At 46.9% G+C, this 17,638-nt stretch overlaps 1 protein-coding gene across 2 annotated transcripts in view; it reads right to left on the bottom strand.

Moving 5' to 3' along the window:
* Nucleotides 1-1,111: 1,111 nt before the first annotated feature.
* Nucleotides 1,112-17,638, bottom strand: part of LOC144607517 (thyroid hormone receptor alpha) — a 246,660-nt gene continuing 230,133 nt past the window's right edge. For both annotated transcript variants that reach the window (XM_078424413.1, XM_078424414.1), the window contains one exon: nt 1,112-10,569. In XM_078424413.1, coding sequence (XP_078280539.1) covers nt 10,319-10,569 — 251 coding nt within the window. In that variant the 3' untranslated portion in view covers nt 1,112-10,318. The remainder of the gene's footprint in view (nt 10,570-17,638) is intronic.

Below are 17,638 nucleotides of genomic sequence, written 5' to 3'. Positions count from 1 at the left end.
GGTATTCACTGGAATTTAAAAGGATGAGAGGGGATCTTATAGAAACATGTAAAATTCCTAAAGGAATGGACAGGCTAGATGTTCTCGGTGTTGGGGGAGTTCAGCACTAGGGGCCACAGTTTAAAAATACGGGGTAGGCCATTTAGGACTGAGATGAGGAAAAACTTTTTCACCCAGAGAGTTGGGAACCACAGAAGGCAGTGGAGGCCAATTCACTGGATGTTTTCAAGAGAGAGTTAGATTTAGCTCTTAGGGCTAAGGGAATCAAGGGATATGGGGAAAAAGCAGGAATGGGGTACGGATTTGGGATGATCAGCCATGATCATATTGAATGGCGGTGCTGGCTCGAAGGGCCGAATGGCCTACACCTGCACTTCTTTTTTTTAATGTTTCAATGTAGGAGGGTACCTCTGTCGCGGGAACTGGTTAAGTAAAGAGCCTTTCGGGTTTGTAGGAGACAGCTGACCCAGAGAGAGCAAAAGCAAAGATTCACAAGAGTTAGAGACAGCTGAACAATACACATCTCAGTTGTAGAAACCAACAGTTGGTGAAACACAATAAACAGGTTATAAATTGAAGAAGATGAGCACTGGTTATTAAATTCGGAGCTGCGATTAAACTTTGAGTCATCCACTGTGTATTTGAAAACATTGTGGCATTGTCTTGTGAACATCTTACCTTTTTCTTCCTGTGAAAGCGGATTAAAACGCACAAATTCCATAAACACCGCCATCTTGTTGCTCTTGGCAGTGCCTAGCGACTCAAGCAAAGGCATTTCCCCTGCCCTACCTTTCACTTGCACCCAATCTCTCTGCCCTCTGCCACCCCTTCGGTCAGGGTTAGGGTTGCCAACTATCCCACTCCCAAATAAGGGACAAAAGATGACATCACTGCCCTGCACCCCATGTGACCTCACCCAGCCAGCGGTCATGTGCTCCCGCTCCACCAATGGCGGCCGCCCGGGTCGGGAGGCGGGTTGCTAAGCAACCTCCATTAAGCGGCGCCCGGGCCTACACTGTCTGGGCCCACAGTGTCCGGACCTACAGCATCCGGGCCTACAGCGCCCCCCCCCCCAGGCCAACAGTGTCCGGGCCTACAGCGCCCCCCCCCACCGGGCCTAATACGGGACAAGGCCGATCCCGTACAGGACAAACCAATTTAGCCCAATATATGGGATATTCCGGCGAATACGGGACAGTTGGCAACCCAAGTCAGGGTGGCCTTTTGAACTGTCTACCCCTCTCCACACCACCCAAGACAGCAAGAGGAATGAAACATGGTGGTTTCCGGTTATAAAGCAACTATCACCGCCTTCAAAGTATGCTAAAGTATCGTACGGCCAGTGGGGTAGTTTCAAGTTGTGGCTGACGTGAAGGAATGTAGCAGCCAATTTGTGCAAGGCATGCAACCACGAGCACCAATGTGTTAATGGACAGTGACCCATTTTTGTGGTGATGGCTGAAGGATAATTATTAGCCTCCAGACCAGGAATAACTTGCCTAATCTTTGATGAAGTAGTGCCAAGAGATTATTTTACGTCTACCAGTGACGATAAAGCCGCCAATGAAGTAATAAAGTACATCCGAGAGGCTGCTCTCTCTGAGTACTATGCATGGGACTCCCAGCTTACATTCTGGAATAGCCGTCACCTTCTCTCAAAACACTGTGATCGTGCTTCCATCTGAGCCCCAGCTGACACAAGACCTTCCTAGATCATGAAGCAAGCTTTCAGTCTAGCAGAATTACTTGGAATTAGTGATGGCAGCAGAAAATGTTGGAAACACTCAGCATGCCAGGCAACATCTGTGGAACAGGGTTAACGTTTCAGGCTGAAGACCCTTGGTCAGAACTGGGAAAGCCTGCCAACAAATTGGCTTTATGTGCAGAGAGCATCCAGGATGGAAGGAGAGGACAGTTTTTAAAAATCTCTTTAATGGCAGGGCCAGGGTTGCTGAAGGGAGAAACTACAAACGACGCCATCCATTCTTCAGGTTGATGGGGGTGATTAGAGAGATAGAGATAGAGATAGCGATAGAAATAGAAACAGAAATAGAGAGAGGTAGAGTTAGTGAGAGATAGAGAGGGAGAGGGCAAGAGGGAGGGGAGAGAGAGATATCAAAAGAACAGTGGTATAAAGGGAACTGGACAGTGAGTGCACACAAAAACTGGAACAAAAACATTCTACATCTTCAGGTAAGTTGCCTTCTTTGCATCAGAACCTGCCAGTCCACCTTTGATATTGGATCAGTTTCTCTCTCCACTAACCTGACCAGTTGGACAATCCCACAGTGATTTGTGACCTTTATGCTTCTTTGTTTGACTGGATGATCTCAGTTACTGCTTATCCCTGTGACAATGTTGGCCTCGGTTTATTAGAGATGCCCCCTTTGTCTCCCTCTACCACTCTTTCTTCAACTCAGAGCCAATTTGTTGCCTTTCCCCCCCCCCCAATTGGTATAGCTATTGATTTATTATTGTCACATGTACACGAGATATGGTGAAAAGATTTCTTTGCATGCTACCCAGTCAAGGCATATTATCCTTGACTGCAATCAATGAGCACATTGGTATGATGAGGAGTCTTTGACCCAAAACTCTCTTGCATTCAAGAGAGAGCTTGATAGAGCTCTTAAGGATAGCGGAGTAAGGGGGTATGGGGAGAAGGCATTGAGAATGATTGATAATGATCAGCCATGATCACATTGAATGGTGGTGCTAGCTCGAAGGGCCGAATGGCCTACTCCTGCACCTATTGTCTATTGTCTAAAACACTATGGTGTTTCTCATTCCACAGATGCTGTCTGACCTGTTGAATGTTTCCAGCATTTTCTGTTTTCATTTCAGATTTCGAGCATCTGCAGATTTATTTTTTCTAGTTTTACTTAAAATTGGCATCTGAATTCACGTGTATGGAGCTGATAGAAAGACACATCTGGATGAATATAAAGGCGGCTGTCGCTGTAGCAGTAGGAATCTTCATTCATTATCATGGTGAGCTAAGAAATGCCGGATGATTGGATTTTAAAATCAATTGAATATTAAAACTAAAATACAACAAGGAGGGAAATTGAATGCGTTTCCCAGTTGCTAACTCTTGGCCACGATAAATCACTTGCCCTAATGTTATTTACTCTGTGTCTTCCTCCCAGTCTCCGGACAACGTTGAAGACCGGTTTCTTCAGGATATTCCGAGACACTGTCTTGGGTCTTCACCAATAGTTGAAGAATTCATTGTTGTTAAACTTACAAGATGTCTTGAAGGGAGGTTGTTGCAATCACACATCTCCACCTGTCAGGACATTTTCTTGACATACATTATATACAACACAAAGTCTTATCTATTGCATTCTGCACATTTTGCATTAACAGTTAACAGAAGCATACACAATTAATTTGGGGGATATAAAACATTACAATCCAAAAGGAGGCCATTCAGTCAATTCAACCCGTGCTGGCTCTTTCAGGGGTCAGGGAGTCCAATCCTCATGATTTTTCCCAATAGCCCTGTCAATTTTGTCGCCTTTAAGTATTTATTTGATTCCTTGTTTGAAAGGTACTATTGGATCAGTTTTCACCACCCTTTCACGTGGTACGTTCTAATTGTGACAATTCATTGTGTAAAAACCTCTGATTTAATGCCAATTACTTTAAAGTTACGTTCTCTGTTTATTTACCCAGGAGCTGTTGAAAACAGTTTCTCTGTATTTACCCCCTCTCACAATCTCTACTGGGGTCTTCTCTGCCCCAACGGGAACAACCCTTATTCCTGCAACCTCTCCAGTGAATCTTCTCCGAAGCTTTCCTGTCTTACGTGAAGTTGATCCCCACCTGGATTTTTCCTTGTATATAGGTTTAGTATAATATACGATTAGTCTATTTACATAGCTCATGAATGCATGTGCTTTAGTAACTGCTTTAGTAAACTAACTTGCCATCTTCTCGCCTCTCCCAGAATTGAAAGCTGTACAAAGTTGTCCAATTTAACTTGTAGTGTCTTCCCTCATTCTTCCCATCAAAATGGATCACCTCATGTTTTCCTGCGCTGAATTTTGCCTAATCTACCCAGACACTAACTCGAAGATTCTCTATTGAAGACCAGTGCCATCCTGTATACAGTTTGTGACACCCTCGACTCTGCCTTTTCAGATTTTTATAAGTTATCCGAGTCGCTATGCATTGCAGGAGTGAAATTGGAGCAATGTTGGGCTTAACGTTGTCAAAACAGCTGGAAAAGTGACTTTTACAATCGAGCGGGTTTGGCTTTTGTATGAAGGACTGCTCACTAATCGGGAATTTCCACCTTTGTTGGGGAGGATACAGGAAGCGTGGAAGATTAGTGAGTAAAAGAATGTAGCTTCTTGATTAGTATAGTGTTGGTGTTATGGGGGGGAAGGCAGGAGAATGGGGTTGAGAGGGAAAGATAGATCAGCCGTGATTGAATGGCAGCATAGACGGTGGGCTGAATGGCCTAATTCTGCTCCTACAACTTATGTTTAAGTTTGGAGATGATGTATTTTCAAAGATGAGCGCGCAGGGTGGAAAGGGCCTCATTTGAAGTGAAGATAGGCAGAGTAAAAATGCAACACAGAGCTTAAACAAGAACGGATACAGAAGAAACTAGGTAAACATCAGGAAAGTGCAGAACAGAATGATAAGAAGCTAAGTAAGTAAGTAAGTAAGAAGCTAATTTAGCCCATTGTTCAGTAAATCAGTAACCTAGTCCATATTGTCATCATTCCCCCAAACCCTTTAACTCCTATGATTAACAAGGTTTTATGAACCGCAGATTTTTAAATTGGCAAGTAACGTGGCATTAATTACTCTACAGAGAAAAGATTTTCATATTTCTAACCACTTGTGTGCAGAGTTTACTGACTTTATTCCACTGGAGGGACTGACTTGGACTTGCTTAGAGTAAGAAGGAGCTTCTCACAATCTATCCTGCCAGTTCTCCTTAATGTCTTAGAAAGGTTACCTAACCCTAACACAAATCGAGGGAATACTCGGCTTGTTTGTGTTGTCTTCCTTTTGCAATTTAATTGTTTAGAGTCCCAATAATCACCTGGTAAATCTTCCTATAAGGTTAATGTACTTGAAAAAATATATATATTGTAGATACTCAGAGGTTCTTAGGCAAGGTAAGAGTTTCGTTTTAAAATTATTAAGTTTATAAAAACAATATTTGTTTATTGGATATGAACAATGGATAGTTTTAAGGCAGAGATAAATAGATTCTTAATTAGTACGGGTGTCAGGGGTTATGGAGAGAAGGCAGGAGAATGGGGTTGAGAGGGAAAGATAGATCAGCCATGATTGAATGGCGGAGTAGACTTGATGGGCCGAATGGCCTAATTCTGCTCCTATAACCTATGACCTTATGAACACTACTGACAATGCAGCATTTATTCTCCATCCATAATTGCTGGAGTTAAGGGCGTAATTAAGAGTCACCACATCAGTGGGACTGCATCTATTTATTATCCGCTCCAGGAAGGAAATGAAGTGGGTGAACCAGATGAGTTCTTGTGAGAAGTATGTACTTTTATTGTTGCTGTCACTGGAGCAAGCCTTTTATTTGGTAATACCAGATTTAGTTAATTATTTTATTCCACAGCCGTCCTTGATGGGGGTTTCAATTGATATTTCTGAACCTGTGGTCATGTAACCACTGTGCTGCTGAGAATATAAGCATGGAAAGGCTGATTGTGTAGTTGATACACCGGGCACAAACTCAGGATCGACACCAACAAAATAATGGATTTATTCCAAAATCCGGGGGTGACTTTACCTCAAGTGGTGACTGAAACTGGGAGGGAAACTTTCATCACATCGAGGTTGGGCATGCAGTCGAAACCACTTCAGAGAGCTGGCTGCATCCATGTTTGTCTGTCCATGCCTCAATTAAATTCTTGGGATGCTTATGTTAAAAGTACTTTATAAATGCAGATTGGTGCTCAAGAAATCACCAGTCCTGGTACACAGGATAAGAGAAACTCTTATAGTTAAAGGTCTGAAGAAGGGTCCCAACCCGACACACCTCCCACCCTTTATTCTCCAGTTTTTTTTTGCTTGACCCACTGAGTTTCTCCAGCACTTTGCGTCTATCCAAGAGAAACTATGGATAGACACAAAGTGGCGGAGTAACTCAGCGGGTCAGGCAGCATCTATGGAGAAAAAGGATGGGTGACGTTCGGGTCGGACCACGAAGAGAAACTGAAGATGTTTGGGGAAGAAGAAAGTGAGAACTTTGATGAGGCAGCAAACAAGGAAAATGAAGCACAGGTACTGGGATCAGAGTGACTGGAGGGCAGAGGGCAAGCCGGGCACTTATGGTAGGAGAGTTTTAAGCACAGAAATTAGTCTTAAGCACAGAAACATCCACTCCTAAGCAAATTCCAGCAGCCTTTCAGCACTAAGGGGCTACCCAGAGCTACATGGAGATAAAAGCCTGAAGTACATCTTGAAATTAAAATAGTAAAAGCTGGGATTCTAAAGTAGGCTGGTTGGTGCCAGAGAGAGAATAATTTAATGCTTCATTCTTCCTACTGTTAGAATTCAGAGTTTGGTGAAGGGATCCCACCTTAAAATTTTAACAATGATTTTTCAGATGCTAATAAAACCTGTACGTGTGGGAAATTGGTGCAGAAGTCAGCAATTGCATTATCATATTAAATGGTATCAATTTCCAACATGTGCTGTAATATTGGTTCATTTAATCTACTATAAGGGACTAGACTACTAAGTAAATTTTATCCATGCCACAAATATTGTAGAGCTTTGTAGAATATTTGCAACATTCCCATTGGAAATTTAGAATTCTAATGGTAAAAATTACAGTAAATGCTTAAAAAAATATTTAATGCTCAAAAGCGCTTTCTGCATATTTAAAAAAAATGGTTATTTAGCTCTCAAAGTGTTAAAAGGAACCTGTACAAACATTTCACTTTTAAAAGTGTTAGTTGCATCAATTACCTCCACGAAAATCAAATACTTGCAAAAGACCATGAAAATGAACGTGGGGAATTGTTGGAATACTGGGGCAATGGGCAGGAGCTTTGGTTCATGAATTTGTGCTCGTGCTCTATGCTGTAATGTTGGTGAAAGAGATGGGGAATTCATCTGCCACGCCAACTTTTCAAAGAGGCAGTGGCTGTACTTTGTCTCCGAAGTTCAGTTTCATGTCAACAGAACCAAATTTTGGAAGCGGAGTGCAGGAAGCAGGGATCTAGGTACAAATTTTCGACCCCAAGCTGTTTTGCTATCCAAGGTGGTGTAATTTTGATAAGCCACCAAAACAATAAGCCCCAACCACCTATTTAAGATCAGGTCGAGATCCCACAGAGCTATTTGACAAAGAGGAATGGACTCCCTGGCATCCTGACTAACTTTCCACCAGAAAGTCAGCACCACCGACAACAGGTTGGTCTGAATGTTCATCGTGAACCCCTTTCGAGAGTAAAATGGCAGCTCCATTTGTCCAGGCCAAAGCAGTCTCATCAACGTAATTAACTGTATCTGAAGTACTCAGAGATGTGATAAGGTGCTACACAAATGCAAATATTTCTCTCTTACACAAAGGGGCTTATTCACATTGTGATTAATATAAAACATGGTTTCATATTTTAAAAACCTCGTTACAGCTCCAAATGAAATATTTATCTATTAATATATACTTTTTAAAATTATATTCAGTTTGTACCTGAGTAGATCCTTCACTTTACTTTTATATCTCACTGTTAACCCTTGAGTGACCTTAATATCTGTCTTTAGTTAGCAGCAGTGTTATTGGAGGGAACCGGTTGAGCTTTCAAACTCTTTAGTAATGTGCGGTTATACATGTAGTGAAGAAGTGTATCCTGAAAGTAAGTCCCTGGTTTAAATATTTCACTGATCGGTATATTCAAGTAAAATGCGGATATTTAAGAGAACCATATAATAAAACAGAGGGAAGAGGTTGTTGAGATTGTCTGAGGGGGGGGTTTGAGGTATGGTGGGTGGGGGGGGGGGGGTTTGAGGTATGGTTCGAGGTATGGTTTGAGGTATGGTGGCGGGGGGTTTGAGGTATGGGGAGGCTGTAATGAGGAAAAAAGGAGGGTGTGATGTACCTGAGTTAGCAAGACAGCAAACTCCGATTGTGGGAGTGAGCCAGATATTCACAGTCGTGACTATCGGGCCGTGTGGAGGTGAGGCAGCCATTGTCGCTGGGTTGTCCAAGGCCTACAGTCTATAAAATGGCCGCCAGCGGAGGTGACACCACAAGGCCCTTGTTGCATCACGGACGTTTTGACCGAGATGACGAATTTTTCGTGAACGAGGGGGGGGGGGAGGTTTAAATCCATGATCTCAGCCCACACTTGTTTTGGGGGGGGGGGTTCCAATGTAGGACTGGTCCTACGGGAAATTGGAGCCTGTCAAAATCAGTCTTTCCAAACTGCCAAGCCACCCAGAAAATTCAAGCACGGTAAAGCAGCAATATAAGGTTCCTGGACTGGGGGCCGCAGACTGAAGGCACCTCAGCTGAATGTCCTTTCATTCAGGACATGGGGGTTTCGGCCTTGTAGCACCTCGCCCCTGGATGCCACGAGCTTCACTTAGACGGGCAAGGGAGCCGGGGCTTGGTATTCTCCATCTGGTGGACGCAGAGCACCGCATTTTCAACGGGCAGGCAAATAAATGAAAATGCATCTCCACCTAATGGAGACTGGCGGGACTTTGCACAACCCAGCGCTTCGTGGCCCACTCAACTTTAGTGTCACGCCTTTGTAAATGACTGGCGATGATTCAGTACTGAGGCCAGTCGGTGCACGCAAGGTCCATGCAAGCGTTGAAGGTCCGTCTTTTCACAACGCTTGCCTCGAAGCGAGCGGGAAAGCGCTCAGCGTTGACGACCCCGCCAACATTTGGCCTTCCAAAGATGAGCTTCAAAGCTTGCCGGGGAACTTGACGTGCTCTGTGTGGTTGTGTCTTCTGAGAAGAGAGAAGTATAAAAGGAATGAGTGTGGTAAAAACAATGTCACCTGGTAATAGCCACTAAAGGGTTAACTAAAGGGCTACCAAGGAAACCGCTGAAGTGCTGGGGGGAGGGGACTAAGCTCCCTCACCCCTTCCCTGGTAGGCACATATTAAACCCAAATAACACTTGAGGGTTGAGATTTGTCACTGGTCGTTACGCCACGTCGCTGCGTCTGTGCACTGTGACCGTCTGCTGAGATTCAAGGAGTCTAATTGCAAAGAAATTGGCAGCACGGAAGGAGGCCTATCCAGCCATCATGTGCAACGGGACTGAAGTTTGGAGATGGAATAAACTGTGCATCGAGGACGACATCGAGCTCTTGGCGTAGGGGGACCAAGGACAAATTTCCACCCTTGTTTTGTCTCCTTCAGGATTTACTAACTGATACATTTGAGTTCAACGTTCTCGACCGCCTCATTCCGCGGATGTTCCTGAGGCGGGGAAATCTTGTGGGCCACCTTCCTGCCGCCCCTCTCCCTTTCTGTTTGCGGTCCTTCCTGATGGCGCTCCTTGTCAAGAAATGAAGCCCAATTGGCAGCTTTGGCTCTCCACTGGCGGCCTCGGCGCTGACAGGACGTCACCCCTGACAAGAGGAGGCTTCAGTGCTGATGGAACCAGGAGAGGGGGTGGGAGTGGGAGGGAGGCCATCGAGGAAGGAGGCTTTGCGTGGAGCTCTTCTCTTTGTTGAAAATGGCTCTGGATCGTAGATGAGCGTGCAAAGTTCCCATCCCTTGAGTGCAGCCAAAGATTCTGCTTGCCAAACATTGCTGTAAACATTTCACTGTCGCCTTTTATCTCTGCCTGCTCTTTTCTGCCATTGCAATTCCTGCCGTCAGATGCAGGGACATCCATGCCTTGCCCTTCTCCTCCATCTTCATTGTCGTACGTTAAAAAGGAAACGGTTGACACTGACAATACCACCAGGCTCCCTTGCACACACAATGATGATGCAACCTCCCACTGTTCGTCAGACCACCAGAGATGTACTGACTTGAACGCGCGAGGAACGTAGATGGGATTATTGGCCATTTTTGTTTTGGAGATGGCTGTTTATAAAACCAGCGGTAAAGCAGCAATGGACAGCTAGTCGGCATGGCCTTCCTTTGTAAGACGGAGCACAAGGATAAAAGGACATAACCATTGACTTACAAAATATTTGCAACTGTACCCGCATTAATGGAATGGTTCTTTTGAGTTTCTGACAAGTCAACACAGACAAGGTGATTTGCAATGGACAAATAGCCAGGCAATTAGCTGGGTGATTGTTTAACATTCTGTTCCTGGTTCCAAGTTTTCAACTTAAACCTACACTTCCTGATCTTCAAATACCTCCAAGAACAAGGGAGGGAAGAGTTCCGTGGGACATTCAACCTTCATGTGGAGAAAGCGGCTGGCATGACAGGCTCCAATCATTCGTAGGTCTGTAACTTTCATCAGCAGTTTTGGCCAGAAATGTGGAATGTTGTGTTTGCGATAGTTTATGTAATGTTCAAACGCCAGAAGGTAAGCCTCTTGGCATGTCTCTATTTTGTTTACGCAGGTCAATCCTGTTCGATCTGCAAATAATAGCGAGAGTTTGTCAGTCACGGCCTTCCAAATGGTCATTATCTTACACCTCTACAAGAGAACGTGCAGTATTGCCAGGCTATCAAAGGCGGCACGGTAGCGCAGCGGTAGAGTTGCTGCTTTACAGCGAATGCAGCGCCGGAGACTCAGGTTCGATCCTGACTACGAGTGCTGCACTGTAAGGAGTTTGTACGTTCCTGCGTGGGTTTTCTCCGAGATCTTCGGTTTCCTCCCACACTCCAAAGACGTACAGGTTTGTAGGTTAATTGGCTGGGTAAAGGTAAAAATTGTCCCTAGTGGGTGTAGGATAGTGTTAATGTACGGGGATCGCTGGGCGGCACGGACTTGGTGGGCCGAAAAGGCCTGTTTCCGGCTGTATATATATGATATGATGATATGATATTTGAGGTGGTGAGCAAATCGAGTCATACAGCACAGAAAGAGGCCCAACTCATCCATGCTGATAAGACTTCATATCTGAGCTCCTCCCACTTGCCAGCATTTGGCCTATATCCCTCTAAACCTTTGCGATCCATGTACTTGGCTGGATGTCTTTTAAATGCTATTGTACGCACCCCTAGAGCTTCTTTAGACTTTACAGACACACCGCGGAAACAGGCCCTTCCACCCACCGAAGCAATCATCCCATACACCAACACTGTCCTAAACACGAGAAACTATTGTACAATTTTACCAAAGCCAATTAACCTACAAAACTGACGGGGCTTTGGAGTGTGGGGGGAAACCGGAACACCCGGAGAAAACCCACACGGTCCCAGGGAGAACATACAAACTCTGCACCTGAGGCCAGGATCGAACCCGGGTCTCTGGCGCTGTACGGCAGTAACTCTACCGCTGTGCCACTGTGCAGTCCATTCTGGCAGCTCATTCCATATATGCATCACCCTCTGTGTGAATATATTGCCCTTCAGGTCTCTTTTAAATCTTTCCTCTCCAACATTAAACCTGTGCCCGCTGGTTCAAGACTGTTCTACAATGGGCCAAGGACCCATTCACCTTTTTGTCTACCTCTATAAGATCGTCCCTCAGCTTCTTACATTCTTGGGAGAAAGGTTCCAGCCTTCCCTTAGAACTCAAGCCCTCAAGTCCTGGTATTATTCTGATGAATCTTTTCTGCACCCTTTTCAACTTAATGACACCCTTCCTCGAGCAGTGTAGGAAAATAACTGCAGATGCCGGTTCAAATCGAAGGGAGACACAAAATGCTGGAGTAACTCAGTGGGTCAGGCAGCATCTCAGGAGAGAATGAATGGGTGACGTTTCAGGTCGAGACCCTTCTTCAGAACTCTCTGGGGCCCTACCATTTACTGTGCAAGTCTTACCCTAATATGTGGACCAGAATATCTATATACTAAAACTCTTGTTTGTTTGTTCCTGAACTACAGCCAAAACGGTACACGATAGCGCGACAATTTTAGGCCCATCTTACTCACCGTCGTCCTTTTGGTGCTAATGGAAGAAGTTTCATTGAAATTGGTGTTATATTTTTAAAGTTATTAATAATTTTACATTTAAATCTATCTCCTATAGAGGGAGGGGGGAGAATAAGCGGGGGTTGAGGGGGATGGAGTGGGGGGGAGGAGATGGGGAGGGGAAGGGGGGAGGGAGGAGGGGGGAAAGGGGAGGGAGGGGAGGGGGAGGGGGTGGGGGGAGAGGAGGGGGAGGAGTGGGTGCTGCACCAATGCAGGAGAGGTTTGGGCCCAACGGGTCCACTTGGTCCAGTTTGCTCTAAAATTGCTCTATAAACGCAAGCCAAAATCAAAATGCATTTTGATATGAACTGAGGAAGTAGCTGGATTTAGTTGGAGTTAGGACACTGAGCTGGGACCCCTGTGATGTTCGGTGTTTGGGATGATTGGTCTTTAACAACCGCAACTGTCTTCCTTATTGCAAGGCATGAGTCCAGTCAATTGAATGTTTTCATCCCAACATCTGTGGTGTTGAGTTTTACCAGGCTCATTGTTTGAATAACTCCCAAGTTGGGCGGCATGGCTGGAGCAGCGGTAGAGTTGCCACCTCACAGCGCCAGGGACCCGGGTTCGATCCTGACTACGGGTGCCGTCTGTACGGAGTTTGTACGTTCTCCCCGTGACCCGTGTGGATTTTCTCCGGGATCTGCAGCTTCCTCCCACACTCCAAAGACGTGTAGGTTTGTAAGTGAGTTGGCTTGGTATAATTGTACATTTGTCCCTCGTGTGCGGGAGGGAGCGTGTCAGTGTGTGGGGATTGCTAGTCGGCGCGGACTCGGTGGGCCTGTTTCCTGCTGCATCTCTAAACTAAACTAAACTAATACTAAGTGTGGTGCCTGGATGAGATCAACCTCGAACACAACTCGGACAACGCAGCTAACTACCTGGTATTTCACCCAGCACTCTAACCCTTTGCTCCCACTGGTAGATCTTAGCTGCAGTGTCTACCATCTAAAAGACAAATTTCAGTTACTCAGCCGATACCCCACAAAGAAGTCAAGTCAAGTCGAGTTTATTGTTAGACCACAAGCATGGTGAGGCACAGGTACAATGACAATCTTGCCTGCAGTGACTCAGACAACACGTAAATTATATGGCAAAAGTGAAAAGAAAAAGCACAATTTGAGAATATAGTAGGAAAATAACTGCAGATGCTGGTACAAATCGAAGGTATTGTGGCGGCTCCCACAATTCACAAGAAAAAAAAAAAAAAAGAAAAAAAAAAAAAGGGGGGGGTACTGTGGCGGCTCCCAAGGGTCGGGCCATACTTCTACCGACCCCTCGGCACGGGAATGGACCAGTCCCGGGAGGCGGTCCTGGACTCAGGTATATAAGGACAAGGTTTGGGCGCCAAGCCATTCCGGCAGACTAGACCCGTCTGATACCCACGATACAATAAAATATACCTTCCCGAAATACCTGGCTCCTTGCCTTTATCGACGCGCTACAGTATCACAGAATGCTGGAGTAACTCAGCGGGTCAGGCAGCATCTCTGGAGAGAAGGAATGGGCGACGTTTCGGGTCGAGACCCTTCTTCAGACTGATGTCAGGGAAGGGGGCGGGACTCCGCCCCCTCCCCTGACATCAGTCTGAAGAAGGGTCTCGACCCGAACTGTCACCAGAGAGAAGAGCTTCTCTCCAGAGATGCTGCCTGACCCGCTGAGTTACTCCAGCATTCTGTGATACCTGCAATTTGAGAATATGTCCGTGGTAGTGCGGGGGGAGTCAGTGCGTGGTGTTCGGTTGCTGAGGTCGGATTAGACTCGTTCAGGTCTGTTCAAGAACCTGATGGTTGCAGGGAAGTAGCTGCTCCTGAACTTGGTAGTGTGGGACCTCTGGGCTCTGTACCTCCTGCCTAGGGGTTGAAAGGCAACCAATCTCTCGAAGCAGTTCATCACGGTGGATGTTTGTGCTGCTGGATGGTAGACATTGAGGCAGGTCCACCATTTTCCTCTCGGTAAGATAGATGCCCTTGTGATATCGGTGAAAACCGTACTAGTGAGAGGTTGGAGATATTGAATACTCCAACGAGTTGGTCCCCACAGGTCTTTTGCATGGATCCAGCCATCGCAACTGCTCTGACCCAGGTCTCAAGAGACTGGGATCACGGAGTCAGGGGCTGTAGGGGATCACGTAGGTGTTCTCCATCGCAGAGGCACTGAGCTCCTCTGTAACTGAGGCGTTGTTGTCATTTATGCTCCCCGGTTTCTCCTTGTTGGAAGCGATGGTGTGCTGGCCAGCATCCGTCCGTGACTCCAGCCGAGCCTGGAGTGGTCTCTTTGTGCTGGTGGTGGGCTGCTGGGGCTGGTGCTGGATTTCTTGTACGTCTCTGGATAGTCGGTACTAAACACCTCAGATCTAGCCTTCAGCAGGCCACTACTCTCCTGGCTCATCCAGGAACCCCTGGTTGGGGAAGACTCAGAATGTTTTTGTTGGCACACGCTTTTTTCTCGATGCTGGGGGTGACAACTCTGGCATTTTCATTCTGGTCCCTTGCTGTATCCTTGATCGTGGCTCAGTCCAATACTTCAAAGCAGTCAGTCCCCTCACCACTCCTCTGCCTTCCCTGATCATCAGGTGTCAAAAACCGCACCCATTCCTTTACTCCAGAGATGCTGCCTGACCCGCTGAGTTAACGCCAGCTTTTTGTGTCTAAACCTCGGTGTGTGGAATGGTCAGCATGTAGTCTCCAGATTGGGGGGGGTGGGGGGAAACATGAGCAGGACAAGACCACCACATCTGAGCACCACGATGGGTTTATCCTGAAGTTGTTGTTGTTCGTCCTTCGGGTTCGAAGATGACCATGACTTCACTTTCAGTTGGAGGATTGGTGACTGTGGGTCCGGAAGTGACTGGTGAGGCCAATCGGGGCCCGGAAGGCAAGCCCACACCTAGGACACGAGTGACACCGTCACCTCTACATTTGGTCCTGAGACCGGGAAAAACATTTGGGCAAGAGCGCTGTGTTTGGAGAGTTGGGGATGGGCCACGCCTCTGTGAAACTGAGCACATGGTGGTCCATAATATCCCTTTGTTGCAGCAGCCTTGCTCTTAAGTCTTCTGTTGTGTTCTCCAGTGATTGTACAATAGACAATAGGTGCAGGAGGAGGCCATTCGGCCCTTCGAGCCAGCACCACCATTCAATGTGATCATGGCTGATCATTCTCAATCAGTACCCCGTTCCTGCCTTCTCCCCATACCCCCTGACTCCGCTATCCTTAAGAGTTCTATCTAGCTCTCTCTTGAATGCATTCAGAGAATTGGCCTCCACTGCCTTCTGAGGCAGAGAATTCCACAGATTCACAACTCTCTGACTGAAAAAGTTTTTCCTCATCTCCGTTCTAAATGGCCTACCCCTTATTCTTAAACGCTGGCCCCTGGTTCTGGACTCCCCCAACATTGGGAACATGTTTCCTGCCTCTAACGTGTCCAACCCCTTAATAATCTTATATGCTTCGATAAGATCCCCTCTCATCCTTCTAAATTCCAGCGTATACAAGCCTAGCGGCTCCAGTCTTTCAACATACGACAGTCCCGCCATTCCGGGAATTAACCTGGTAAACCTACGCTACACGCCCTCAATAGCAAGAATATCCTTCCTCAAATTTGGCCACCTGGCCGGTGCTGACACTTCTGTCTCTGTCGGCGTGCAGGAGGAAGCACAGCCAAGTGGTGAGGTTTTCCAAAGTCCAGGCAAGGGATGGGGTGGCAGACGGAGGTCATCGTGGTGGTACAGCAGGGGCCGAGTGCGTTGTGTCCTCGGGTGTTGAAGGCGATGTGTTGACGTAATCAGGCAGATTCTTCTTCAAGCAATCGAAACAAGGAACTGCAGATGCTGGTTTACACAGAGTGCTGGAGTAACTCCGAGGGTCTGGTGTTCTCCAGTGATTGTACACTGGCCACAATGAAGCTGGGGGGAGAGTGGTGGTGTGTGGGGGGGAGGTGGTGGGGTCGGGCTCCCATGCCCTGATGCTTCAGTCGTAGGTGAGGACCTCCCCTGGCGACCACCTTCTCTGAACGGAGGTCTCTCCGTGGCTCCCCGGCGCTGCGCTTGTGTTCTGGGGGCTGAGTCCACCGAGTCCATCGAGCGATCGTGAGTGCGTTTACACAGCTTCAAAGCCCGTTCCTTACTGGCTGTCGTTCTGGCTGCAAATTTCAGGTGTAAAAGGGAGGAACGCTACTCCAGCTTTTTGTGTCTATCTTCGGTTGAAGCCAGCACCTGCAGTTCCTTCCTACACACGTGTATACAAGCGCTCCGCTGCACGCTGCCCGCAAAATGGCACCTCCTTTGGACTCCATCTTGAGAAATAATAGGGCAAATTGCTGCACCTCTCGTTCCCCTCTCCCCTGACTCTCAGTCCGAAGAAGGGTCTCGACCCGAAACGTCACCTATTCCCCAGAGATGTTGCCTGAACCCGCTGCGTTACTCCAGCCTTATGAGTCTGTCTTCAGTTTCCACCAGTATCGGCAGTTCCTCCCTACACAGGGCGAATCCCATTACGGGCCGCCAGTTCTAGCTGCTTGAGTGGTTCGGATATAACTATTCATTCACCTCTGACCGCCGTGTCCAAATCGGAATCTGTGTGCGATCTACCATACCTGGTACATTCGGCCATATCTATATCGACTGTATCCATTGTTCTTGGTGTGGACTCCTATATGTTGGCGAGACCAAGTGCAGACTGGGCGATCGTTTTGCTGAACACCTCCGTGCAGTCCGCCTTGGCCTACACCATCTATCTCATGTTTGCCAAACACTTTAACTCCCCCTCCCATTCCCACACTGACCTTTCTGTCCTGGGCCTCCTCCACTGTCAGAGTGAGGCCACACGCAAATTGGAGGAACAGCACCTCATATTTCGCTTGGGCAGCTTACACCCCAGCGGTATGAATATTGATTTCTCTAAGTAACCTCTGCATTCCCTCTCTCTCTCTCTCTGCCCCTCCCCCACCCTAGTTATCCTGCTAGCTTCACTGTTCGTATCCCTTCGTTATCACCTCTTCCGCAGCTAACAATGAACCATTGTGGGCTCCACTTTCCTGAGTCATCGGTCCCCACTCTAATTTGTACTGAACCTTTTCATACCTCTAGTTTCCCTCTCCCCTGACTCTCAGTCTGAAGAAGAGACTCAACGCGAAACGTCACCTGTAACTTTTCTCCAGAGATGCTGCCTGACCCGCTGAGTTACTCCAGCATTTTACAATAGACAATAGGTGCAGGAGTAGGCCATTCGGCCCTTCGAGCCAGCACCGCCATTCAATGTGATCATGGCTGATCACCCACAATCAGTACCCCGTTCCTGCCCTCTCCCCATAACCCCTGACTCCGCTATCATTAAGAGCTCTATCTAACTCTCTCTTGAAAGCATCCAGAGAATTGGCCTCCACCGCCTTCTGAGGCTGAGAATTCCACAGATTCACAACTCTCTGAGTGTCTATCTTGGCTGCTTCTACAGGCCTTGGTTACGTCTTTTCTACATGAAAGCCACCATCATGGCGATGTGACCTTGGGAAGTCTAGACCTGGGGTCCATGAGAAGGCAAGGGGAGCAGGCAGCCCGTCTCCTTG

Source organism: Rhinoraja longicauda, chromosome 29, assembly GCF_053455715.1.
Source record: "Rhinoraja longicauda isolate Sanriku21f chromosome 29, sRhiLon1.1, whole genome shotgun sequence".
NCBI lineage: Eukaryota > Metazoa > Chordata > Chondrichthyes > Rajiformes > Arhynchobatidae > Rhinoraja > Rhinoraja longicauda.
Note: the sequence above shows the minus strand (reverse complement) of the source record. Positions and strands in the feature narration are given on the sequence as shown.